General features: G+C 35.1%; 1 protein-coding gene across 1 annotated transcript; it reads right to left on the bottom strand.

The window, feature by feature from the left end:
* DYNC2I1 (dynein 2 intermediate chain 1) lies at positions 1-26,154 on the bottom strand. The gene is made up of 24 exons (XM_058023970.1): positions 26,059-26,154; positions 23,483-23,536; positions 22,415-22,829; positions 21,868-21,920; positions 20,944-21,270; positions 19,525-19,583; positions 17,605-17,662; positions 15,998-16,075; positions 14,563-14,758; positions 12,882-12,984; positions 10,550-10,679; positions 9,901-10,012; positions 9,424-9,518; positions 8,972-9,098; positions 7,930-8,102; positions 7,195-7,357; positions 5,775-5,888; positions 4,631-4,692; positions 3,580-3,631; positions 2,304-2,364; positions 1,958-2,054; positions 1,583-1,714; positions 1,039-1,262; positions 1-445 (listed from the first exon to the last, which is right to left on the bottom strand). The coding sequence occupies exons 1-24, from the start codon at positions 26,071-26,073 to the stop codon at positions 274-276; spliced, it is 3,072 nt and encodes a 1,023-aa protein (XP_057879953.1). The 5' UTR covers positions 26,074-26,154; the 3' UTR covers positions 1-273.
* Positions 26,155-26,419: the final 265 nt, after the last annotated feature.

Raw genomic sequence — 26,419 nt, 5'->3', positions numbered from 1 at the left:
GTGCAATTTATAGGAATGTATTTTTGCTATTTTTAAAAAATATATATACATCTAGAGTACCTTCAATAATGAAACACAGCCATCACATTTTTAGTGCAATAATGGTAAATTTGATTCTGTCATTTTTATGATAAAATATATTGTTTCACTTGAAATATTGTATTGATAGTCTTTAAAATATACACAAATAGTTATATACAAATTACATTAAAAATTTTTAATTGAAGTAAAAAATAAACTACACATTTTGCAATAAATTGTACAACCCTGTTTCTAAAAAGACTGCAATAAAATAGAATACAGTTTTTCAGATTCCTCAGGCCGAGGTAATGCCCACTTCTTCTTTACATACTGAATGTCTATGTGTCCAGATTCCTTGGCCAGCACAATGCCTAACAATCCATTTGCTTTTTCTGGCTCTCCCAGAAGAGTCATAGTTACAACCCTGAAATCAAAAGAACAAGGGAATGTTTTTTAAATGGGGCAAAATAAATAGAAATTGGTGATTTCAAACATGTTTGTATCAGGTTACTTAGAGTCAACTAAATGATTCTTATTTTCTGCTCAAACCCCATCATGTTCTTTAGCTTTTCACCAGTTGCAACCATTTAATGTAAATATAACATTCAATTCTTCCCCCATGCAATTCATCATCAATTTCTAATCATGGTTGTAAATTATTTCAAGCTTGTAGAAATGATCAATGTTTGACTGCATTTTACAGTACAGTGTAATAACTTAAAAAGTTAAATAATTTAAAATTTAAAAAATTTTAAAATTGTAGTAATTTCTCCAAAAACTAGCAATGTGTTGCTACAGTTAACAAGGATACAAGGAAAACTTTTAGTTAGAGGGATATTCAGTAAGACTAATTTCAGCCTAGGGAAGACAGTCAAAATTTAGCTCACTGTAGTTTGTTTCCACACCTTCAGCAGTTCACAAAATAAGAGTTAGAAAAGCAAATTCTAATGATAATTTAAAATCAAGCAAAAAACCCATGCAGCAATATTAATATTTTGTTAAAAAAAGAGCACACACCTCTCTGATGGCATAGTCTGCTTGGCCACAGGCAACAAATCATTTTCCAGAAGATCCCAAATGTAAATATTGGATGATGCATCCAGGGCAAAGAACACAGCAGGTCTTGTCAAAGCCCACTGCAGGGCAATAATTGGCTGGCCCTTTGTGCTGCCATTCCACTGCATGAGGGGATGCTCTGATGTCATCTGGTGTAGTCTAATGCTTCCATCTGAACAGCCAACCTACACCACAGAGAAAAAGAAAATGCCTTTTGGAACAAATGAACAAACAAACCAAACTAAACAAGATATAAAAAGTGGTGTTTAGGTACATGGCTTACTGGTGGACTTGGCAGTGATAGGTTAAAGGTTGGATTTGATGATCTTTGGGGTCTTTTCCAACCTAAATTATCCTATTATTCTATGATTTTTTTTGTCACCCTTCATGGCAGATTTGAATTAGTGAGGTAAATCTACTAACACATGTAGTTAAATATATCAAATTAGAAATACTCCCTCAGCAAGTAATTAAAAAATGAAACTTGTATAAAATGTTTTCATACCAAAAACAGTGGCTTTCCAAAAGGGAAGAAATCAATTGCAGTGATGCTTATTGATCTCAGTCTGCTCTCCTGGGGCCTGAATAGCTTTGGAACAACTTTTAAATCATGTCTTGTACCATGGCCTACCAGACCCTGTGAACAATATAAAGAAAATTAATTAAACAAAACAACAAAAAAAGTTGCATTATTGGTATTGCAGGAAAGAGTTAAATAATTCATGAGCTGATACTTAAAAGATCCTTAATAGCTAACAAATTTTAATAATATAGGCTCAAATTATAAATTTCATACAGTCTACTGGTAAAATTCCAACTAAATAAGGCAGCTTCCAAACCAAAAAACTAACAATGAGATGAATCCCAGGATGGTACTCACAATGTTGGTTCCAACAATGAAGTGATTGGGATTAGAAGACAGAAATTTAATAGTCAGTGTCTGCGGCATTCTCTGGCTAATATCCTTTGGGAAAAGGCTGAGGAAAATGGCAAAGGCAAAAGATGCATTAACACAGAGAATTCACTCTTAAAGCTGTGCAAGTACATAGAGAAACTCTTCATCTAAAGGGTCTATGATTAGATCTAGGAAGCAATTTGTATTAAAAAAAAAAACACAAACAGAAAATAATGTTAAATATATCTTATGCAACAGCAAATTAGTAAAGTATAGGAAAAATTAGCTTTGTGAAATAACATGTAAAATTGTAATGCCCCAGTTCTCCTACCTGTTACTCAATTCCATAGTTGAGCTATGTACTAACTTCACTTTCCCTCCAGGAACTAAACCTAAAATTATAAAAAATTATTATTTGAACTGATTTAAGCGCTTTGCATTAAAAAAGTGCAAGCAATAAATTAAATTGTAAGGTAATAAATAAAAGGATATTTCATAATTAGGTTACTGCAAATACAACCTTTGACATGTAAGAATCTCACATCATTTACAACTGTTTGCTTCAGAATTCAAATCTGAAGAGTTACAGTCTTTGACAGAAATAGAAACATAGTTATACTTTTCTTTTTCTGCACTAAGACTCAATTGTAGAAATGGTTAAGATGCACATTTATGTTACTTGGATCTTTGACAATGAATTATAGGTATGAGATAGTGCAATAATGCATCCACAAAGTTGGTCTATGTTACTTGTTAGCAGAGAACAACATAAATAATGCAAATCCTTCAAAGACAAAACTTTTTTGCAGAGGAAAAGGTTTTACTGCTGGTTGCAGTAAAAATGTATCAACACATGACCACAGCTTTAAAATGCACCTCTCCACAGACATAATACCCAGCTTTAGCAGCTTAATATAGCCTGACATTGCATATGGGCTTGTAGAAACTAATCAAAATTTCTAGTTTGCTGCCATTACTTCATTGTTTATTTATGTATTTTCAAATGTAAAAGGATTTTAGTCATAGCCTTTTCCAGTTAGGTAAGCATGTAAGTGTAAATTTGTTTAAAGAACAAAGAATGTAATTTTCTTCATTTACATAACTCAAAAAGGGCTGAATGGACTTGGTTTTTCAGTGTTTCCACAGAAAACTCCTCATGCTGAATTAAGTATCTTACCTAAAAAAAAGCTTTCAGGACAATTTTCAAAATGGAGACACAGGCAACAACAAAAACACTTTAACAGGTTTGGTTAAAACTAAAGTACAAAGAGGAGGACCAAAGCCATAGAATTGCACATTCTTGGGAAAAAAACCCTACTGCTGACAACTCAAAAAACTACTCTGACATTGTAAAAATGTGTCTGTCTAGTGCCAATTACCAATACAGAATTAGCAGATGAGATTTAGATAGCAGTGAAAATTATTCTCCTACCTAACCAATAACCCCAAACGTCAGCTATGAATTATTCAGAATAAATCTTTTCCTCAGTAATTTTGCCTTCTTCTAAACTACTTCTTGGCATCACTGACTGTTCCTCTCTCTTTCAACTTCATAGTCTCAAAAGTGGAGCATTTTATTCTACCTCTAACAGTAGTACAGTACTCACCTAAGTCAGTTTGTGAACCAGCTAGATCTGCTTTCTGCAATTCAACAACTACCTGAAAAATCAATATTTAACATTAATAAACAATCAATATTTACCAGAATTCAAAGTTATAATAGTAAGTAAAACTCTAAAGGGGTATTTGGAGAGGCGGGTCTAACATTACAATGACCACAGGTAGATTCTCTACTCCCTGTCAATGTCTGCAATTCTAAAAATATCTTCACATGCCTGCTTGATGCTCCTGATGGAAAGCACAATATGGAAAGCTACATTCTACACTTAATTGCTAGTTAGCATCTTGTTGGCTTGGTCAGTCACCAAAAAACCCACTTTAAACAACATTTCCTGTGCTTTCCTATACATGAATAAAATGAATTGTAATGAAATAAAAATAGTAGATCATTTGGCCTGAATCTGTTGCGACTTCAGTTACTAAAGTAAGTTAAGGCTTTAAGGAACTTGATTACTGACACAGAGGTGAAATACTTTTATCCCTTTTTATTCACAGGTTCAGCAGCTGAACCAAAGCTGCATCAGGTAAAAAAATGTGTAAAACATATGATAGAAGAGTTATCAGGACAACAATTAAGAGCAATAGACCTAGTACTTTCCTAACCATTATATTTTAGGCAAGGAAATCTTATCCTCTGATTTTCACTTTTTATCTCTTTAACATTTGTTTTATAGAAATTAGGAATTTAATTTCTCCCCTATATTCAGTATCATCTCTGACACCACAGTGATTTTAAAATTAAAGTAGGTGGGTGAAAGATAACTGAGGACTATTAATGGGTAACTGGAAATATTTTACCATATTTTTATTAAGTAATGCAATTTATTGCCTTTTTTCATGAATTCATGTACCTGTTAATACTTTTGCCAAAAGATAACATTAGGGGTCAGATCAAAACTTTTAAGGAGAATTCCAACAGAATGGTTAGTGTTGCTGTACTTTTCAGGGAGGCAATTCTCCTAAGAAATTCTGAATTTGGGTTATTGTATTTGAAGTATTTTATTATACATTATACTCTCTCCTTTCATGCATACTCACCCACATATTGAGGATTCCATTTTCATCCATTGAAGCTATCTGAAATGGAGGGCTTGACATTTCTATGGATGGAATAGCAACAATTTTTTATTCATACACTGACCTCCCTCCTGAACAATAGCAAAGGATTTGAAACATTTCCTACATTAATACATCCTCTGAAACTTCTACAATCCTCTCATTTGCATAAAAAGGGAAAGTGCTCTAATTCTACAAAAGGAAAAAAAAGGCATGAAACTTTCCTTACTGACAGGGTGGTCAAATATTGGAGCAGGTTTCCTAGAGAGGTGGTCAGTGCCCCAGGCCTGTCAGTGTTGAGGAGGCATTTGCACAATGCCCTTAACACATTTTAACTTGGTCAGCCCCAAATTGATCAAGCAGTTGGACTGGGTGATCCTTGTAGGTCCCTTCCAACTCAAACAGGCTGTTCTATACCTCTGTCTATTCCAGTATGTGCAGCTTGTCCTACCAGAAAGGCAAATGATCTCAGTCTGCATCTTTTTAAAAATGTCTGGATTCTGTGTGGACTTTGGAAGGGAACATAAAGTGAAACAGATGGAATCTTCTAAAACCTGCAATAGGCAGCACATTTCTTCAAACCACTATGGATTTCAAAGTACAAATCTGTAATAGAAGTGATAATGTCTTCCCTAGCACACTGTCTGAGCATTTGAGGATGTGAGGATTAGAGTTTCTTTGCAAAGATTGGTCATAAAAAGAACAGGCAAAAGGCACAGGAAAAGCCACCAATTACAGCCACATATTTTAAGTGCTTTCAGCTATAAGCAAGTTGCTCCACTGACTCAGACAGGGATTGTTTTTGGACATTAGAGAAGTACTAAGACTCTTCCAAACACAGTTTTTGAGTGATAACTGTTTATCATGGAAATTCTGCTTTCTTCTCTCTAGAAAGCAGAATTTATAACAAGCACACAGCCACATCTGATGTGAAGCTGCACTGAATGAACACTACATAAAAATGAGAGCAGAAAACAAACTGCAATTGATACTACAGACAACTTAAGAGGCAGACTGGGATTATAAACTGGATTTTGGCTATGCTAAATTTGTTTCACTAGATACATAAAGAAAGGCTCAGATGCTTAGAAGAGCAGTCAGATGCTTAGAAGAGCAGTTTACATACCCTCCTGATAAGAGAGGCTTGAGAGCCCATAACTGTGGTTACTGCTGAGAGAAGTTGAGACAGGTTCCACTGCCAGTATGGGAGAGGTGTGGTTTACTGAGTTTAGAATGCCATCTGTAAATGAGGATAATGACAGTTAAACATAGTACTTTCCACAAAAAAAAAAAAAAACCAAAAAGAACAAAAAGAACAAAAAAAAAAACCCAACAAAAAACCAAAACAAAACAAAAAAACAAACAACAACAACAACAAAACAACAAAATCTTCATCACTTTTCAGCTTATGGGAGAATGATGATTACAAAGAAAGAATGGCAAATAATGAACTTTGCACAAGTTTCAAATACAATACTGTAAACTGCTAAATTACCAAAATACTACTAGATAAATCAGTGCTCCAATATTTCTATTCACTTCTCATTTTCCAAGTGACTGATGCACCATTTATGACACCATACCAGACATTTCATTAAAATCTGCCATTTCAGGGTTGGCATGGAAAGAATTATTTCAAGCTCCATAAACAATAGGGGTAGAAATAAATCACTGTTTACTATAAAAGAAGACAAAATTGAATAAAAATTACTCTTAGTAGAAAGTATCCTGAAAAATCCTGAAACAGTATTCACCACAAGAGAATATGTATTTGCCCTTTAATAACATTTTAAGGCTAATGTGTGTTTAGAGTAATTTCAATGTGTGTTCTTTGTCAGATACCCATGATTTCTGGACTTGTCCTTTGCAATGAACTTAATCTCATTTAAGACTGAAGGCATTAAAGCTTCCTAAGTACCCAGCATTAAACCTGCCTGCTTACATAAGCAACTACATGAAACTGTACACATCCATTTGACCACCAGCTTGCAACAGAAGACCAAGCATCTTTGACCTACTAAAAAAAAATTAAAAGTCTATCTATAACCAACTACTGTTTACTTTTACGTGGCTGCTGCAATTAGTAACACTTGTGAAGAAAAGAGGATTTTGTAAATGTGTGTAGTGGGGTGTTTTAGAAAACTGGTAGTACTACAGCCAAAGTTAAATCAGAAAATCACAGCATGGTTTGGACTGGAAGGGATATTAAAGATCATCTCATTCCAGCCACCAGCCATGGGCAGGGACACGTTGTTCTAGACCAGGTTGCTCAGAGAGCCATCCAGCCTGGCCTAGAACACTTCCAGGGATGGGGCATCCACAGCTTCTGTGGGCAACCTGTGCCAGGGCCTCACCAATCCCACAGGAAAAAATGTCTTTCTAACAACTAACCTAAACCTACACTCCCAATAAAACTATTTACAAAACTACTGCTGTATGCTATTCCTCACTCTAGGATATCTTGCATGAACATTACAGAAACATCAAGACTTAGGTGACAATTTCACTGTGCACAAAGTGCCTGACCAGGATGCACAGATGCTCACCTGTGGAAAATGTGGGAACTCTAAATGTCCACTCAGTTTCTGAGATCACCATACAAGGGTGCATTCTTGAGTCTTCGCGAAGATCCCACACCAACAATGAACCATCTGCTGTTCCAGCAAAAACTAATGTTGCTTTACTGGGACTAAAGCAGCAACACATCACCTGTAAAACAGTAAAAGCATGCAGGGTTGATATTATGATAAAGATCAATGGTTTGATGAGCCTGAAATAGGTTTATGAACATGGAAACCCAGGAAATACAGATCACACGTGTTTATGGGACAAAGGAAATCTATTTTAAAAGGGAAGTAGGATATAAGACCTTCAGCAGGCCTCCCCTTTTCAAAACAATCACTGTGTAAGCTGAAAGCTGAAAGAAGTGACTCAACTGTATGGAAATGATGAGTAGAGAGAAGTCCTAACAACATCTGAACCAGATGTTTTACTTCTATTCATTCTTCAGCCATGAAATAGAGTCAAAATTAAACAATCCAAACAACCAACAAAACACCATGACCATCACTACAATCTGGTTCTGAAGCACAGAATAGAACAAGAACAGTCTTTTTTCACTAGGCTCAAATGTGCTTCTCAGAAGATAGAAGATGGCATATTTTGAAGCAACACAAAAAAAGTCCTCAAGTAAAAATAAAATCTTTAAATAAAGTCTTGTATATTGATGGACAATATACATTGTATATTGATGGACAATATACAACGTTATTAAAACATACCTCTGAATCACATATTAAAACTTTCTGAGGACTGGAGGGCTGCCAGATGTTCCAAACACATATAAGGCTCTTTCTGCTCAGCAAACCCACACCTGCCTTTTCAGGTAATCCATGAGCAGAGAGCATTGTCTGCCTCTGAACTTGGGAGACATACAAGCAGGAGATTTTTCGGCCTAAACCATTAAAGAAAAAAAGCCAAGAAAGAAAAGCAATAAATGAAAAAGCATATTCACTGCAGATGAAAAAGCATATTCAGCTACTATAGCAACAAACAAACTAAGATGCAATTATGAAGAATATTTCTATTAACATTGTGTTGCTTTTGAAACTATACAATAAAAAAGTACAGACTAGAGAAGGAATTCAAAATACTACAAGTAGGAAGCAAAAAGGAAGAGTCAAAAAATTAATAGAATAATTATTCTGGGCATAAGCAAGCCAATCTGATCTGATGCCAGTATTTATACTGAAAATTAATCTGAGTCTCAAACAGGAAACAGCACAGGCCAGGCTTTTTTGGTTTTATCTCCATCTAACATGTTCCTGTTAGATGATGTAGGGTTCTGTGCTATAATAGGCTTTCCTACCATAATTACAGATGCTCTATTTTTCACTTTTCATCTCAACAGCTATTGTTTATATGGAGAAGATATAATTGCTTTACAAATATATCAGGCCACAGTATCCCTGTTGAATAATCTGCCTTTATTTGTAACTGTCAGCATAAAGAGCCCAAACAAAATTACATCCCTTGGGATGGTCCTTCAACAACAGGAATAAGAAATTACAAAATTACACCCATCATGTTAATTGCTGGCTTTATTTCTGGTAGGAAGAGATGAAATATATTTCTTGTAAGATGCTCTGATGTTCCCTATGTGAAACCAATCTGATTAGTGCAATAAAAAGGAAAGTGGGGTTTACATCATCTGTATATCCTGATATGTGCTGTTTGCACAGTAATGACAAAGAACATGGCACTTTGCATAAGAAAGAAGAGATCACTCTGTACACTAAAAGGTGTAGAATAAAGTTCCCTTACCATGGAGGAATGGCTGGTTAGTATTTAACTGGAAACAGCTATCACTAATAGACAGACTGGTTTGTCGAGATCTTAGTTTCCTGGGTTGTGTTGCAACTTGATCTTCCTCTAGCAAAACAGCAATCACCTTTCAAACATAATTACATTTATAGAAATAAAAGGGTCATCTTATCTTCCAGCTTTGCTATTTGTAGCTTTCTAAAGTTACATGGAATAATTTCATAAAACTTTTATCAACTGTCTTGTTAATTTTGTAACTTTGCAAATACAGCTTTACAGACATAAAAGTTGCACAGCTCTGATTCCATTCCTTTGCAGAGAGATTTTTCTCTTTGATAACAACTATTATTTAAGTAATTAATTTAAATTAGTCAGAACAAGAACTGTAAGTGATTTATCACACTGTATATTTATGCAACCAGCTGAAAGGGATATTAAGGATGTAAGTGTACCTGGCATGCAGACCGGAGAAAATTTGCTAATCTTTGTGAATCAATTTTAGGTGTTGGAGCTCCATTCACTGATGTATTCTGGCTGTTTATGGGACCTATGAAAAACAGAAAAACAAAAAACCAAACCTGAGGCTTCAAAAGAGAATGAGTTAAGAAAAGTGTAAGGAGAATTTTATTTTTGAGCAAGAGGAGAGTGGCAGGAATCAACTTATCTTCAGAAAGAATATAGAAAGAATAGCGTTTAAGGACAAGATCTGTTGAAGACTCATTTCTGCTGCCAATAAAAACATCAAGCCAGAAGGAAAAATTATTTGTGCCACTTATTTTTCATACTTTCCACATGAGGATTCAGAGTGCCTATGTCAGCTTGCTATCAATGCAGCCTGCCACTGTACAGATTCTCACAAGTAATGGATAGCAAAGAGAAAGTTTATATGACATGCACTCCTCTGTTAGTAAGATTAAGACGTTCTTCACCTCCAGATACAAGAGCACTTTCTCCTGGATGCTGTGTCCATTTCTCCAGTGTCTCAACTTCCTCAGTCTGAATGTCTCTGTCAAGGTTGTCCTCATTACACTGAACATATGCCTAAAGTAGAAAGATTAAATTATCAATATATGGGGTGATACAGCTAAGACTGACAGCACATAACTGAATAGAACTTAGTAATTTTAAAACTGAAATTTAGAGCTTAGCCTCTTCTGTTTGTGAATTCAGATCTGAGCATACTAACACAATGTCACTATTTCATGCATGCATATTTTACCACATTTCACACCAGAGTGCTAAATAAATAATATTACAAAAATACAGAATGTCTTCCTAGACATGTAAACACCAAACCCAGCATATCTGGGGACAGTGAGCCACAGACAGGTGAAAAGCTCTTCAGGAAATGGGGAAGGAAAATGAGAGTTGTCTTCTAATACAGAAAGGAAATTGCCTGTCTGGCCAAAAGTTTTGAGATCATTGCTTTATAGTAATTAAGGCTGAGAGATCAATATGATTAATTTATTACCTTATGTGCTGGTAGCTTTAGAAACTTTATTTTTTAAGGAAAATTCTTTTCCAGAAGGAAAATCAGCCCTTTGAGAACTGAAACATTACTAGGTATTCGTTACACACCTGCTTAGTGTTCATTTTACCAAAATTCCTGATATACATGTCGTACTCATTGACAGGGGGCAAATCCAGTAGTGAAAAACTAACTGAGAAATCCAGGTCAATTAGTGGGAGAAGTTCTGAAGTCCGTTTTCTTCAGGAAAAATTACAAGAGAGAAACACAAAAATGGTTAAGAACAAATATTTGGTAATCCTAAAGAATGACAACCTGATTTTATATCTAACAATGCTTTAATCTATGGGAATTGAAGTTGTACCAAAATTAATTAGCAGATAAAAATGTAACAATAGAAATACATAGACTATTGTTTAGAGTTTTCATTTAATGTTACATTGAGATAATGATCATATTTGAAAATTCAGTACTAATTGCAAATGGCAAATGTCAAATGGTTTATTACTAAAGATAAACTATCAAAAGCTCAGCAGACCATCTTGCCTAAGTATTCCAAAGCTGTTCTGTGAGGTAACAGATGAATGTCTCTTTCTTCTATAGTTAGGACAGTGGCTAATTCTCCTAAACTCATTTCATTAACTCACATCACTCATATGTGTACATGCTTTATAAAGATCTTGTATGACATCCTAGCTTTGTTACACATTTGTAGGAAAAGACTGACAGTCCTTGTCACAATTCACACAACTATCTATCTACTTTAATGCCATAAAGCTGTTAAGATATTTCATTTCTAGAGTGAACTGCATGAATTACACAAAGATGTCTGCTTACAAGTCAATTACAGGCTCTTGCTGTTATACAGTCTTTGATAATTAGACAATTTTTGCAGTCTCCCTTTCTCTCTCCTGCACTTGCAGGTTTTTAATGTACTTAAAAGTGATACATAAATACAAATCAGATAAAATTATGCATCTATAGCAATTCCATATCTAAACACTCTTGCAGATGCATTTTCTAGTTACAGCTTCTTGCTGAGGCAAGATGTCATTTGAAAAGAGACAAGACTAGAGGAACAAGAGCTACAATTTCATCAGTATTTTAAAGTGAATTTTTCTTTATGCATAAGGACAATTTTCACATCTCCTTTTTGCTACTTGATGACATCTATTGCATATTCTTAGCCACATTTTACTTTAACTTGTGCTTCATAATGTATCATCCTCTCTTCACAAACATGGGCATAGATTGCTGAGATGTAACTCAAACATATAAAATTTTCTTACTAGTTTCAAAACTTAATGATACATGCAGATGAATCCTAAAAATAAACTAATGAGTTTTTACTTATAATTTACAATTCCCAAGTTCCAAAAATTATTTATGGGATGCTTTCAATCTATTTACTGGTAGTAATGTATTATCACAACATTGAATTCCACAACCCCTTCCTCTTCCCATGAAAATGCTCATTATCTTCAGGCTGTGTATGCTGTCAGCACGCACACAGAGTTATAAACATAGTCATAATCAGTCATGGAACCTAATCAGCAGAGGCTGACAAACATTCCAGAAGGCAATTCTCCAGAGATGCCTTTGTGAGTTTCTTAATCTGTCTCTACAGTCTAGAGAGGAAGCCTAGACAATGAACTTGTGTAAAATTTGAGCCTATAATTTTAGGCAATGTGAATTAAAAAACTTAGACAATAAAATCTCCCTTATGTGAAAATTAGCCACTGATGTGAAGCCATGAAACAGTGGAGTCTGGCATTAACAATAACATTTAATAATGTTGCTTTATCATCCAAACATTGTAACAGAAAACTGGAGATATACACAGTGCTTCTGACAAATCTAGAGCTCCTGTCAAGTTCCACAAAAAGCAGGCATCAATTTGTTTCTTTAAAATAAAGATATGCCTTAAGGTATCTGAAATCTAGATCAATTTTAGATCAGCAATAACATGTATTTACAGTAATTGATGTTATTTCTGAAAGGGAATGTGCTATTTAAGCAACTATATGCACCATATATTCTTGATTATTTCAATAAGTTACAGTTCTGCAGAGATCTGATGGTAGATAAAAGGATTGCTTTTTAGTACTTTAAGTCAGTATCTAATTAAATGACTGAAGCACTAAACAAAGAAATTACAATCCTGGCAACACGTTCTGTAATAAAATGATGCACATAAACTGATATATAGATACATTTCTCTTACAAAATGACATGTAGCAATACCTGCAAATTATATATGCTTAAAAACTAATTACTGCTAGTTAATAAAGTATTTGATTCCATAAGACTCAAGTTTATAAAAGTCACATATACTTTAAAGTTTTATACTATAAAAGTCACATATACTTTAAACATAATGAAAACAACTGCATCTTACATAGTGAGCTGCCATTTTTTGTGGATTATTTAAAATACACTTACTTCTGCTTACTGGCCAAACTTCGGCTGCTTTGTCTTTGGTTTGCCATTTGGAAATCCATGAATATTCCACAAAAAGAGCTTCTGACAGAAGAATCTTGCCTTTCTGTGATATTGTAAAACAAAGTGTTACAGTTCACACTTAAAAGTGCATGAAAATGTTAAGCAGTAAGTCTAAAAAGCAGCAGATTTGTTACAACACAACTATTGAAAGTCCCTGGTTCACATGTTACACAAAGGGCTCTGCCACCATTTTCAGTTTAACATCAGTAATGGGCCAGCATGTACAATGGTTCTTTATCAATCAATTCAAAATAACTGACCATTGTAATTTTTACTTTAGAAGACTTATGCAGAAAGTGTCTCTCTCTTTCTCTTGCCATCAGCAGGTGCTTTGTTCCCCAGTGTACAGTAAAACCCTCTGTGATCAGTCCTAAAGATTGCATTCAAGTCACACATACTTCACCATGTGCATACTACACCTCTGAGTAGGAGCTCAGGTAGAGGAGAACCTCACCAACACAGGCTTAACTAATATCCTTAAATGAGTAAGGAAAACATTGGAAACTTCCTTGAAAAGCCACAGTTAACAGACCAACTACAACAACTGATGTCACATCTGTCTTACTCCCTTTCCTGGCTAGGTTGTAGCTAATTGACCTTAAGAGCCAACTTCCAGTCAGGACTAATGGTGCTTCACTTCCTCAAAGGATAAGTGCCTCTTTAGGCAACACTTGTAAAATGCTTTTTAACTTATAAAAATAATTGCCAGACTGATCAACCACTATTTTAAGCAAACAAAATCAAAAGTTCATCAAAAAAAGAATGTGTTGTGTAATTAAGAATAAACCACCAAGTGTTAAAATCCTGAAATTTAAAAATCTCTATTGATTCTGTATTGTTCACTAGATAAATAATAATTGCATAAATCTTCTGCAAGAAGAAATTCACATTACAGTATGCTGGTTCCTGCTACAATGACCATTAACTGAAATCTATTGACAGAGACTCTTCTAGGCTGGAAAAGACCTTTAAGGTTTACTGTAAAGACTTACAGGAGCTTCATGTTATTCTTCCTTTCTGTAATAACTTTGTACCAGACTAAAAAGCTATTTAATATTCTTTTGCACAATGATTCTATGTGGTTGTTCACTTCAGTGCAGACTGCAAAGGAGAACAAGAACTGTACTTAAATAAGCAGCTCTGGCACTCACAAGAGTGAGATCAACTGAATTCCAGACATTTCAGAAAGAGCTTGCATTTAAAAGTGATAAAGTGCTATATATTTGAGTAGTATTGATATTTTTCTAGCCTTCCCTCCAGAACAGTTGCTTCAACTTTGCTTAAAAGAAAAAGGTGAATTTAATGCCAGCGGAAGCCCCAAACTGTTCCAGCACTCCTCAAGTTTTCAAAATCCAGACTCTCATATGCTCCTCTTACCCAAAATAAGATGCATTAAATGTCACTCTGTACTTTTTATTTTTCACAATTTAAATGATTAGTAATGCCTGTGAATCGTTTAGTAATGTGGACGTTACACTGCTTACCACAAATGTACATGATTCATCCTGAGGACCAGATTTTGGTCTTTAGGCAGACTGTTAGAAAAAGTGGCCAGCTGACTTGTAAGTTGTATGTGTTACTCATACATTTAATATAAAAAGGCTGCTATCTAGTCACATACCCATGACTGGCTCCTTTTTTTCATTTTCCAGTTTCTTTGGCAATGGATTAAAAATTCTATCATTTTCTTCAGTAATTGCTCTTTGAATTTCTTCAATTTCTGATGTTCTGGAAAACTGAACCTCTCTTAGATTTTCTTCTGCATCTTCTACTTCACTACTTTTGTCTTCATCATCTTCAAAATCATCTTCATAGACCTTTGAAAGTAATAGAACTTCCAATACTTGTTAAACACAAACTATAGATACACTTTTCAAGATCTTTTACAGAAATTATAAAACGTCAAAATAAAAACCTCGTGCAGATATCTATAAATCCTCTGATTGAAATGCATTCTAGAATAACTGATGGAAAGAAAATAGCATCTTTTCATTCTGCAGTACAGAACAATCTGATCAATTCTAAAGATTGATCAGATTATCTTCTAATTATTCATAATTACCTTTAACTATTAAAATTACTGCAGTAATTTTAATCAATAGAAGATAATCTCAGTGTTGTTCTACAGTGCCATAAATAGTTTTTACTTAATATCCTGAAGCAGGCACTATAAGTTTAGGTGAATTATGTGTTCTTTAAAGAAATAATATAACAGTGTTCAGTGGCATAAATGTGTAGGCACGAATGAAGTTGTTGATTTGACAGTTTTACTTCAAGCTGTCCTTTAATGGCAGGCTCACATTTACTAAACTGCCACACTCCCTGTCTATGCCTAAGGGTCATCCTTTAACAAATTCTCAAACTAAGACAATTCATGTCATGCTAAAATAACCATCTAACATGTATGAACAAGTCTTAAATGTGCTTATTTCTCTTCACTGAATGGTAAAGAGCTACTGCAGTGACCAGCTCAATAGTGGAAATCATCACTCCTGACATGAGTGGAGATGAATTCTACCCTCACTGAACAAAGAGGATTTTAGTTCAGCTCACAATGAAAGCACATCCCACACTCTCTTGTGTCTTAATAACTTTAAAGTAGACAAAATAGAGCTAAAAATAGGGAATTCAACGAAACAAATTAGTAAAGTGAAAGCTGTGTGTCAATACCTTTTTCCTATGATAAATGAGCAGGCTTTTTTATATTTTTTATCTGAAATTATTAGCTTTGATTATTTAATTAATTCAGCATTCTTCACAGAAAGTCATTTAAATAATTGAAATCCACAAAGGCAGAGAAAACATTTTGTGAACACTTCAACTGAAAAAACAAAACTTGACTCCCAACCTCTGATGAAAACTAACTAAATATATAGCAGGGAGTCTCTACATAACATTTTAATTACTCACTATCTACTGTTAGCCACATTAAGGTCACTGTCACCAAAAAGTAACTAAAAGCCATGTAACATCCTGTTTATTTCTGTGAACAAAGTTACTCTCTTTTTTGATACTTAAGAATTACTTCAGACAGACAGCTGTATACTTTTACTTACTTCAAAGTCATCTTCATAATTGAGGGAAAAATCCTTAAATTCTGTGTCTGGATTACAGATGTGTGTATCTTTCATTTCCTAAATCCAAAAAACAAATGAAGCCATTAAATAATCTTCCTCCTAAAAAATCTCTTATCTGACAAATCTTAGCATACAATAGATTAATAGTTGCTATTCTCAGATATTTTTACATTTTCAAGCAAATATATAGCATGAAGTTTATAGATAGTTTACAGATAATTATATTATCAAGCACTAATTGCTGAATTAAACTAATAGTACAGGAAGAAAAACAGAACTCAAAAACAGAACAAAACTTTATCTTAGGGAGATCAAGTGTTTTTCTAACAGTATTTTTATTGGAAAAGATATAAAAACTGCTGTGCTGCCTACAACTTCTTTGATGGTGCTAACAACAAATAAGATTGCCCTACCCTTTTGAGGACTAGACAAAATTATCCCTACACCTAAGTTATACTGGAGGACTCACTCTTAATAAAATAGTGCAAATGTTGAAACCAGGAAAGCAGAGACATGGATGTAACAGGAGAACAAGATAATTTCTATATGTAAATAATTTTGCTAACATTGAACCCTCTACTTTGTTTACATGGAATAAGATTTATGGTATCCCTGCAAGAACTTCAAATACATTTCCTTTCCCTAGATTATTAATTTGATTAAAATAATGCCATTTACTTATGGCAACTTTCCTGGTTTCAACATTTGTAGTGTTTAATTAACAGACTGAATCCCCCAGTATAACTTTAGTTCTGAGAAATTTCTCTGATTTCTTCTGCCTGCAAGATTGTAGCAACTAATTCATATAGTTTAATTTATACAATTTTTAAATAAATCCTTATTCCATTTAGTCAGACCCCTTTAGTAACACACTCAACAAAGGTGTTTATTAGCTTTTAGGCTACTTTGTATTTTTTATTACCTATGATCATCTCAGAAAATGTCTACAGAGCTGTCAGCTTTATTAATAACACAGAAGCATCTGGTACAAATGTGGTTTTTACACACTAAAAACCTCCACCTGTCAGTACTGTCTGGGTTCCTACTTTCAAGAATTTATAGAGAAAATCTATATATTGTCAATACAAAACGGGATTGGGAAATTATGCTGGAATATTTTGAAGGCTGTGGCATTTGGAGCAACAAATATACAAAAAAACCCAACAACACAGAATGCAAATCCCTGGAATTTCAGTGTCCTTGTTGAGTCAGGTCTTGAGTAGGAATTTCTCCCTCCTGTGTTGCCTCCTATTGCCAATGAAGACAGAGAAGATAATGGAAAAGGAGACCAAACATAAGAGGACTGAACTGCCTATTTCTCTCCACAAACTAGAAATGAAATTCAGGTCCTTACCACAGAAATTCAATTAAAGATGAGCTGAATCAATAAGTTGAAAACAACATAAAACTTTTTTAAATTGATATGGTAGAGTTAGGCTGTATCTGCACAAACAGTCCCAAATAAGCCCAAGCCTATACAGCTTCAGACTTGCTGAAAATTTGGCTCTGTCTGCACATGTCCATTTAAAAATATTAAAATAAATAATTTCAAACTATAAAAATCATTTCCTCTTCTTTAGTTTTACCTCTTGTCTTGTGTCCATGTCCTCTGTTTCAATGAGTTTTCCTTTATCTTTTACAGTCCTATTCATAGAGAGAACAACAATTTTATTGGTTAACTTATAAGAAAGCACTTCTGTTTCAGTTTTGGGTTTTGGGGATGTTTTTGTTTTAGTTTAAAAAAAAAAAAAGGGTTTTTTTTCCTGAACAGGAAAGAACAGTTGGAAATGTCCACTTAACTGGAATATTTCTACAAATATTTTTATAGATCTCTATGATACAAAAGGATAATGAGAGAACCAAGTGATTAACTGGCAAAGAATTGAGAAACTAATTTAACACCTATAATTGCATCAAAAGGCAAGAAAAAGTAGTGAGGAAAAAAAATTCATAACCCTACACATTTATCACTTGTATTAATATCTGCAGCAAAGCAGAGATGAAGATCAGGTTGGTGCAATATGTTCAAAAGCCATAAATCAAAGACTGATTTCAAACCTGTTTTTCATTCAGGGGTTTTATTTATGGGGACAATACAATCAGGGTCAGAGAGCAGGAGCAAGTCAACAACAAGCTTTGCTCCTCAATAATCTATTTGATTATTTTATACATAGAGAGTAAGTAGAGACTATCAAACTTCTAGAAGAAAATATTTTTACTTCTTATGCGGGTATTTGTATCTACTGCTGTTGGGATTGACAAACATAGGAAAAGGCAACAATAAAAATGAAAATTTGGCTGGATTGTGTCATAACAAATTGGAGTGACTGAACATTAACAGTGCCTGAAGCTGAACCAGGGTTTCATGACATCTCACCAAACCATACTGCCTTCCCTGCCACCCAGGAATGGCTAAACTCTCCTTCCCAGCAATGCACAAGCAATGACTCAGCCACAGCCCCAGCAGCAACAGCTTCAAAACATTGCCTGAATACTCAGCACTGCTAACACAGCTGAGTGCTGCTGCCAGGTAGCACCTCAAAGTGTGTATTCTGAAATATTTCATTTTTCAGTTTGGCATAGGATCACACTTCCACAAATTCACTTCAGCCAAAGTGGTTTGTCCCATGCTGAACATTAACAATACTCAGCCACTGGGGGTGACTTCACTGCCTGTGTCCCCAGAAGCAAACAACCCAGATTGTATTGAGCCAGGAGGATAAACTAGGGTTTAAAAGTGAGAATTGCAACCAACCATGGACCCAGAGAATTAGACTCCAGAAAGAATTTTACAAGGCTCAAGAAATAAAGAATTCAAAGTACTAGAATATACAGGAAACTTGTCTGAGAGTTCTATTTGCTAGTACTAAAACTTAGAAATATAACCCTGAAATTAATTTAACTGATCCTACTGAGGGTACTAGAATATTTCCTTTCATATTCAACTGCAAACTTGCTATATATATATATATATATATATATATATATATATATATATATATATATATATGTATATGTGTATATATATATATGTATGTATATATGTATATATATATATATATGTATATATATATAAAATGTTTCAGATATCATCTAGGATAGGAGCTGAATATTGATACTCAAATTAAACTAAACAACAAAATAGAGTCCTGTGTAGTTCATCATGAACCTTACATGTGTCCACATGACTACATAGTGAATTTCCAAATGCTAAAATTCAGCATTTCTGTCTCTGAAACTAAGTGCCCAGATTAATATATATATGACTAAAAAATATCTCTTGCTACCCTGATGAAGAAAAATAATCAAAGGAATACAAATACATCCTTTTTCTATCTGGATCATCTTAGAGGCAACACACAGATTTTTTTGCTGTACTATTGGGCCTATGAAAAAACATTATCCCCAGATATGTGAGATTAAGAATTTATGCTCATTGCTTTGGTGGTGACTGAATCTTAGTAGACACCATCTAGTATATAATTATTTTAAATCTCTGAATTTACCTTACAAGCTGATGGCTCATTTCTTCTTGAATCCTCTCCTCCTTTTTATATTCACTGCTCTGTGAAAGAAGTCACAATATTCATGAGTCAGAAAAGCTGGCAGGGAATATATATATGATCCTGTGTTAGTAGTACTTTCATCAAACAACAAAAAAGGTTGTTAATGAATTGTTTCAATTACAGACTATTTTTTATTTCAGTCATTGCTTGTAAGATGCTCTCAAAAACTGGTAGAGCCTAAGGGCTGACCTTGGAAGGCTGTGGCCAGCCTGTTCCAAAAAATTACAGTATGAGACTTTAACAGTATGTACTACAATTCACACAAACTGGACAGAGGGGACACAGAACAGTCTCAGACACTTGTAATCCCCAGTAGAGGGACTTGGATCTTAAATTCTGTATTATGCAGGTTTGCTTAAGTTTGGAAATGTATTCAATAGGTTGTTTAAGATAAAGGTCTTTGTCTCTATCCAGAAACACAAAACAAAATATAACTCTGGGACAGAGGCATCAGTGTGTGTGTTCTCTAACAGCAACCTGAGTACATTTCCAAGGAAGTCACACACTGAGCAAGCCCCTGATAGACTTTTGTTTTCTGCTGCAGTCAGTCAGTTGCAGGAATCACTTATGGAGGGCCCCTGCACTGAAAATGACTCATTGTCACTAGAAAATATATTTCTGAATTTCTATTTCAGAAGATTGTACATCTTCACTCTTTAGGCAGCAGAAGAAACTACCTGAGACCATCTAGCTGTTGTATGTCTATATGTCTATAGAAAATTCATTTGATTCTAAGAGTTACAAATTGCTAGAGATTCCTTCTCTCAGTTTTCTTGAATCAATACTTATGAAACATCAGTTAAAAGTTACAAATTAATGATTAAGTCTCTAGGATATAACATAATATTAAGTGTCTAGGATATAACATCATGCTCTGTATTAGAAACATAAAAGATATTCTATGGCTTCAGAAGTAGAGGCAAACCCCACAAATATAAAGGGTCTATATTCACCTGCCTAGTTATGACTTGGATTGATGTGTTCCCTTCACAGACAACATAAAAGTAGCATCTATTAAAATCTTTTTTGTTATAAAGGCAGCCAATAAATTTAATGGACCTAAAGCCTTATGACATCTTCACTTCAAAGTGTTTGCAAAAATTTCAAAAGTCATAACAAGAAAGAATTTTATGAATAAAAGATGTTTCTAACATATAGGCAATTTTTTTTGTTTAAATTTTAAGGAAGGAATCAATTCTGAATTAGCATATTTAAATGCAGATGTAGTGTTTTCATCTACCACTTTAGCCTCAAATTTCAGAAAGTGTTGACTTAAAATCCTAGCATTTTTATCATTCCCCTATTGACAATATATTAATAATAAAGTAAGTGATAAGGTAATGTTTTAGCAAAACCTACCTTTAGATCATATTTCTTTCTTTCCTTTTCTCTACTTTTTACTCTCTCATCAGCTTCTGCCTCTGACCCTTCTCTGTCTCCATGGGAAGATTTTTCTTTAGATTTCTTTGTTTTATGTTTTTCCTCCTCTTCCTTTCCATAATGTTTATAACTTTTCTCTGTAGAAAGCCTCTCTTTTTCTGTCCCAGAAGAATGTTCTTTTTTTTCTCTGTATTTTCTTTCTCTCTCTTTATCCAGCTCTTGATGTTTCTCTAACTTGCGCACACGTTCACCTTCTTCAATTTTGTAGGCCAAAAATTTTTCAATTTGCTTTCTTAAATCATTATCCTGAAAAGAGGAAAATAATATTAAATGTTTAAAAACTTCTCCAAGACAGTTCTATCTTCACAAATCTATGCAGATTTGACCATTAAAATGATTGAATTTTAAGTACCTAATCTTTGTGTCCCATGGATCTTCCAGCCACTTTTTTCATTTCCTATGATAACAAGTTTTAAATTATGAGATTCTGGTGTTTCTTCTAGGACACTGCACACTTTGCTACAGAAAATTCTTTGAATTATATGTTCTTCACACAAAAAATTAATTCTTGTCTACTAGGTGGTCTAAAGTAGGATGTACACTCATCAATTACCCTTGCAATAAGGGCATAAATAGTAGATGGAAACTTTTGATGTAGCTGTACCAAAACCAAGCATTTTTGCATGAAAATTTTATTTCATGTTTACTTAAAAAAAGAGAATAAAATATGTCCTTAAATTTGAGTAGCTGAGATATATTTTGGTTTTGTTTTGTACACTTGTCATCACCTTACTATCTATGCATCTCTTGGATTTCTTGGGAAACACAGTCTGATCCAGTTTCCTCATTATTCTAAAATTTTATCTTATTCTGGTAAGGAGACACTTCACTAACTTCCTTTACCTTCTGTACTTTATGTCTTCTTTCTCTCTCTTCAGCTCTTGTTTTCTCCTCCTCTAGAAAACAGATGTATAAATTAGAGAACAGATTTTATAATATTCAAACTCTGTACGTAATTAATTCCAGCAAGTAGAAAATTGTATTTTAGCAATGTGTTTTCTCTTACATAAGCTCTTTCTAAAAAGGAATTCTGTTGAAATTCTCTCTCCAAAGCTGGTTACTCCTTCTTCTCTCCTAATGAATCCCTCCAGTCTTGTGTCATGGTAAGAGTAATGACACGTGCTACTGATTTCAGCAACCACCCTGCAAGTGAAGGGATCACTCAGGACAGTGTCCAGGCACTGACCAACCAAACCAGTGACATCCATCCTCTCCTCAGAGGAAGTGAAACAAGCATCAGAATTTTTTTAAAAGCATCAAAATAGAACATGCCAGCAGGTACTCACACCTGCCTGTTTTATTCTCTCTGCACAGATGGGGTATGGTTTCAGAACATTCCTATATAAATATAAAATATTTCCAAGTTCAACAGCAACCCAAAGTTACTTACCCAAATAATGCCTGATTTCTCTTCTTCTGTGATGCTCTGTATCTCTTCCTTCAAATGATTTCAGATAATTTCGGGGATCTATCATCTCATATGTCTTGTGCTTTTTGTCTCGTTCTCTATCAGTGTCCCTGTCTCTGTATTTCAGTGCACTGTGTCTCTCCTCCAACCATGACTCTGGCACCTTATCTTTGTGTCTCTCTCGGTCTTCTCTCTGCTGTTCTTTGTCCCTTTCTCTCCTTTTATCCCTGTCCCTTTCACTGGATTTAAACCTCTCTCTCTCTCTTGTTCTCTCCTTGCTCTTCTCTCTGCCTCTGGATTCATGTCTGTAAGGGTTTATGTCATGAACACTCCTCTCTCTTTGCAATTTCTTCTCTCTGGGTTTTTGGTCTTCATTTTGACTCTCTAGTAGTGCTGCCTGAAATAAAATTTAAAAAATTATCATTATAATTCAGCAATCTATTTTGATAGGAGTATATTCATGTGAAAAAAAAAGCTAGGAGTATATTCATGTGAAAAAAAAAAGCTGGATTACTAAATATGTATTTAATTTCCCAAATAATTGTTAATTTCCCATTTAACAATTAAAATGCTGATATAGTTCTAGGCTTACTTTGTAAATACTAACACTATGCCTGTGCTTATTGAAAAAAACCTAGCAAACTGAATAACACATATTGGAAAACAGCTTTTAAAAAATACAACACAATTATAATGTAAACATTAATGATGTAACTGACTGCAGCCTATTTGAATGCCTGTTTGACCAGGGGACAATGTAATTAACCAGTTTAAAAACAAAAACCAAACATGATAGATGATGATAATAAATACAGTACATAATATATATTTTAGGAAAGTGAATAATATATATAAAGCAGAGCTGTCACTTGGATTTGGGTGACCAGAAAATCAGATCCCACTGACTGCTGTGTGCTTACTGTAACAATGCATTATTTCCATTTATCTAATTTAGAACAAAGAGTTAACTCTTTACATTTAGACCACCAATAAATTCTAGTGCTGTAAGGCAGCTTAATATCAAGACTAGCAGAAATAAAATAAATCCACCTTTAGATGTTTCCTAAGTTCTTCTGCTTTCCAAGTGTCTTCTTTAGTTCTTTTCTAGAAGAGAAAATGCAGAAAAGACTGAGTAATCAATTTGCAGAGAGAAGTAAATCATTCAACAATGAAACATTTCTAAGGAAAGGATCAAGGTACACATGGCAAGTCTCAGTGAAAGGATCATGCAAACAATAATTTGATTTTAGCTATAATACCTATTTGCAGTTAATCTCACCTTCCTGGACCTGGAAGAAGCCTGAAGCTCAGACTGCATGTGTAAGTTGACTGCACATGAAATATTAGTATGTAGCACTGAAGGTAAAAAGCAAAAAGATAATGAAACCAATCAAAGTACACATGGTTTCAGTAGAGTGCTCCCCAGTAAAATAAATTCTATTTCTTCTATCTGCATTTGCAGAGCTCCTTCACTTGGCTGCTTGACTGCTGTTACAAAAACTAAATAAAAATTCAAATTGTTTGAGATCACTGAGGGAAAGGAGGAATTTTAATCTATTGAATATTTAAGTAGTTCATTGGAGGATGATGACCATATCCAAAGTGACATGATCAGGCTATCCTTATTCTCAAATTTAGACTTGGCAAAAGCTACTGAAGATTAACAAAATAATCACTGATAAAAATGGTAATGATGAGCTGCACTGGTGGAACAAAATAAACACATGGTGCCCATTTTTTTTCTTCTTTTTGGTAATTCATTATATGGGAGCAGTATTTTAACAGTATATATATATTTTTAAATCATTCTACATGAAAAAAAATCATGGATGTTATAGAAGACTGTAATGGACTGTGACTTCTAAAGTTAATCAGAAGTCCCAAGAAGACAGAATTTGTTACAAACAGAAAGTGCCCTTTCAGTTTTATTTTCTTCTGATATTTAAAAAAGGCAAAAACCCAAAGAATGCAAATATTTACTACTGCAGAAAGTCAGATGAGAAAGTAAAAACAAAGCTGATAATTTTCTTAAGTCAAGATTTAACAAAGCCTAAGAAACTCAACAGAACTTGTGTATGAATGTTAAGCTGAAAGGACGGATATTGATGGGAAGAGAGCAGAATAGTCCAAAAGTAACATATTTAAAATCATGTTTTGGATTTAGACAATATTTAGGCATGTATCAGCAAACAAAGAATGTTAATGATGTAATAGCATAAAATCAGCATGACCAACAGACAACATCAGATGAGGCTGCTTCAGCTTTATTTCAAAGCTGAGGCAAAAAGCACACAGCACACACAGGTGGTTCTCTGGCACCCAGTAATGTGCATCTGTCACTTTTCTGGATCTGCAGTTTTCACCTCCCCACCACAACCAGAAGCTGTTGCTTTTGTGTATGATTTTCCACTTAAATCTCTGCTTTTGCAGAAGTATAATAAATAAACAGGGAAAATGAGATATTTTATAAAGGATTGAGTCCTTTGTCCCTCTGTAAGTAAATGTCCACACAATAATGTTTCAAACAAACTTTCAAAGGATTTATTGAATTGTCTCACCTGTCTGCTAATTTAGAAGTACTAATATACTCATTTAAATCCAGATTAAGATTTGTTACTTAAATGACACTGGGGTTAACTTAATTCATCCACCTAGAGCATTCAGCACACATGAAATGCCACACATTTACTGAACTGAAAAAGTTCTGCGAACATTTTTACCAGTTAAGAATCTGTCTTTTAATCTAAAGATAAAGCAGTCAGTGGAAAAAGAAACCTTGTTGCTTTAGATAAACTTTGAAAGAGATCGACAGGGGGTTGTTTCATCACTCATAACTAGAAAGATAAGAGGTTTTCAGAACATAATGTTTTTAACCAATTTAAGAACTCAGTTAAATGTGATTCTAAAGAAACAGAAGAGCAGTAAGACAAAACTCTGTCTTTAATTTTTAAGCCAGAGAAAAGTACTTTATTTTTTGCATGTAAACGTTTATCGTTCTTATTTCCAGTATGAGAAATAAGAAAGCTATGAGAGCTCTCAAATAGGCAAGAGCAGGATGACAGAAGCAGCCAAAGGAGGGTTCCTCACTCCGTGTGGCTGCTCCTGCCTCTGGCTCTCTGGCACTCCCACAGCGACACACCTGAGATATTTCGGATCAAAGTTGAACTTTTCCATCACAGCTCGCTGCCTTGGCACGCCTACTTCAGCCAGTGTCACCCAGTCATTGCTGCTAGCACGCCATGTGGTTTTGTTTCCTTTATTCCGCACTCGCACAAACCTTCAATAATTTAACACCTTAATGCAGAAGTTACGTGTGTTCCCGAAGAACTAAAGCTCGGCAATTAGTGGTTACAGGAGCATCAATTATTAAACACGCTTTTATCTAGAAGGTGAAACAAGGGGTATTTCCGTAACCAGCTGTCCCCTTCAGCAGGGGAATGAGGGGCGGTACAGCCTCCCCTCAGCCTCGGGAAAAGGATTGCCTCTTGTGGGGGGATTTACCGCCGTGCCGACCAAACAAAGCGCCCCGGCCGGCCCCAGCAGAGCCGCGAGGGTTCTCGGGGGCAGCAGCCGAGGCTGCGGCGCTGTCTCCCGGTCCTTCCGCGCTCTCCGGCGCTGCCGCTCACCTTGTCCCCGTCCATGGGGCCGGGAGGCCGCGTCCGCCGCCGCGGGCCGGGATCGGCGCTGCGTGCGGGCCCGCCCGGCAACCAGGGCCGGCAGCCGCGCGCCGAGCGATGGATGCGCCAGCGCCGCCTGAGGGGCGGCATGGCCGCGGGAGGGGCGGCCCGCTCCGGCTGTCCCTGTGGCCGAGAACAGGGGAGTGCAGCAGGGAGGGCACTGCTAGCAAATCCTGCTCCTCTCGTCGGCTCTACTGAGGGACATTTGGGGTCTGTGTCCTTCTCTGGGCTCCTCAGTGCAAGGGAGACAAGGAGCGGGTGCAGCGTAAGGCAGCGAAGGGGATAAGGGAGCATCTGTCCTTTGAGAAAA

The sequence above is a fragment of the Melospiza georgiana genome, chromosome 1 (genome assembly GCF_028018845.1).
Source record: "Melospiza georgiana isolate bMelGeo1 chromosome 1, bMelGeo1.pri, whole genome shotgun sequence".
NCBI classification, from domain to species: domain Eukaryota; kingdom Metazoa; phylum Chordata; class Aves; order Passeriformes; family Passerellidae; genus Melospiza; species Melospiza georgiana.
This window is presented reverse-complemented; position numbering and strand designations above follow the sequence as displayed.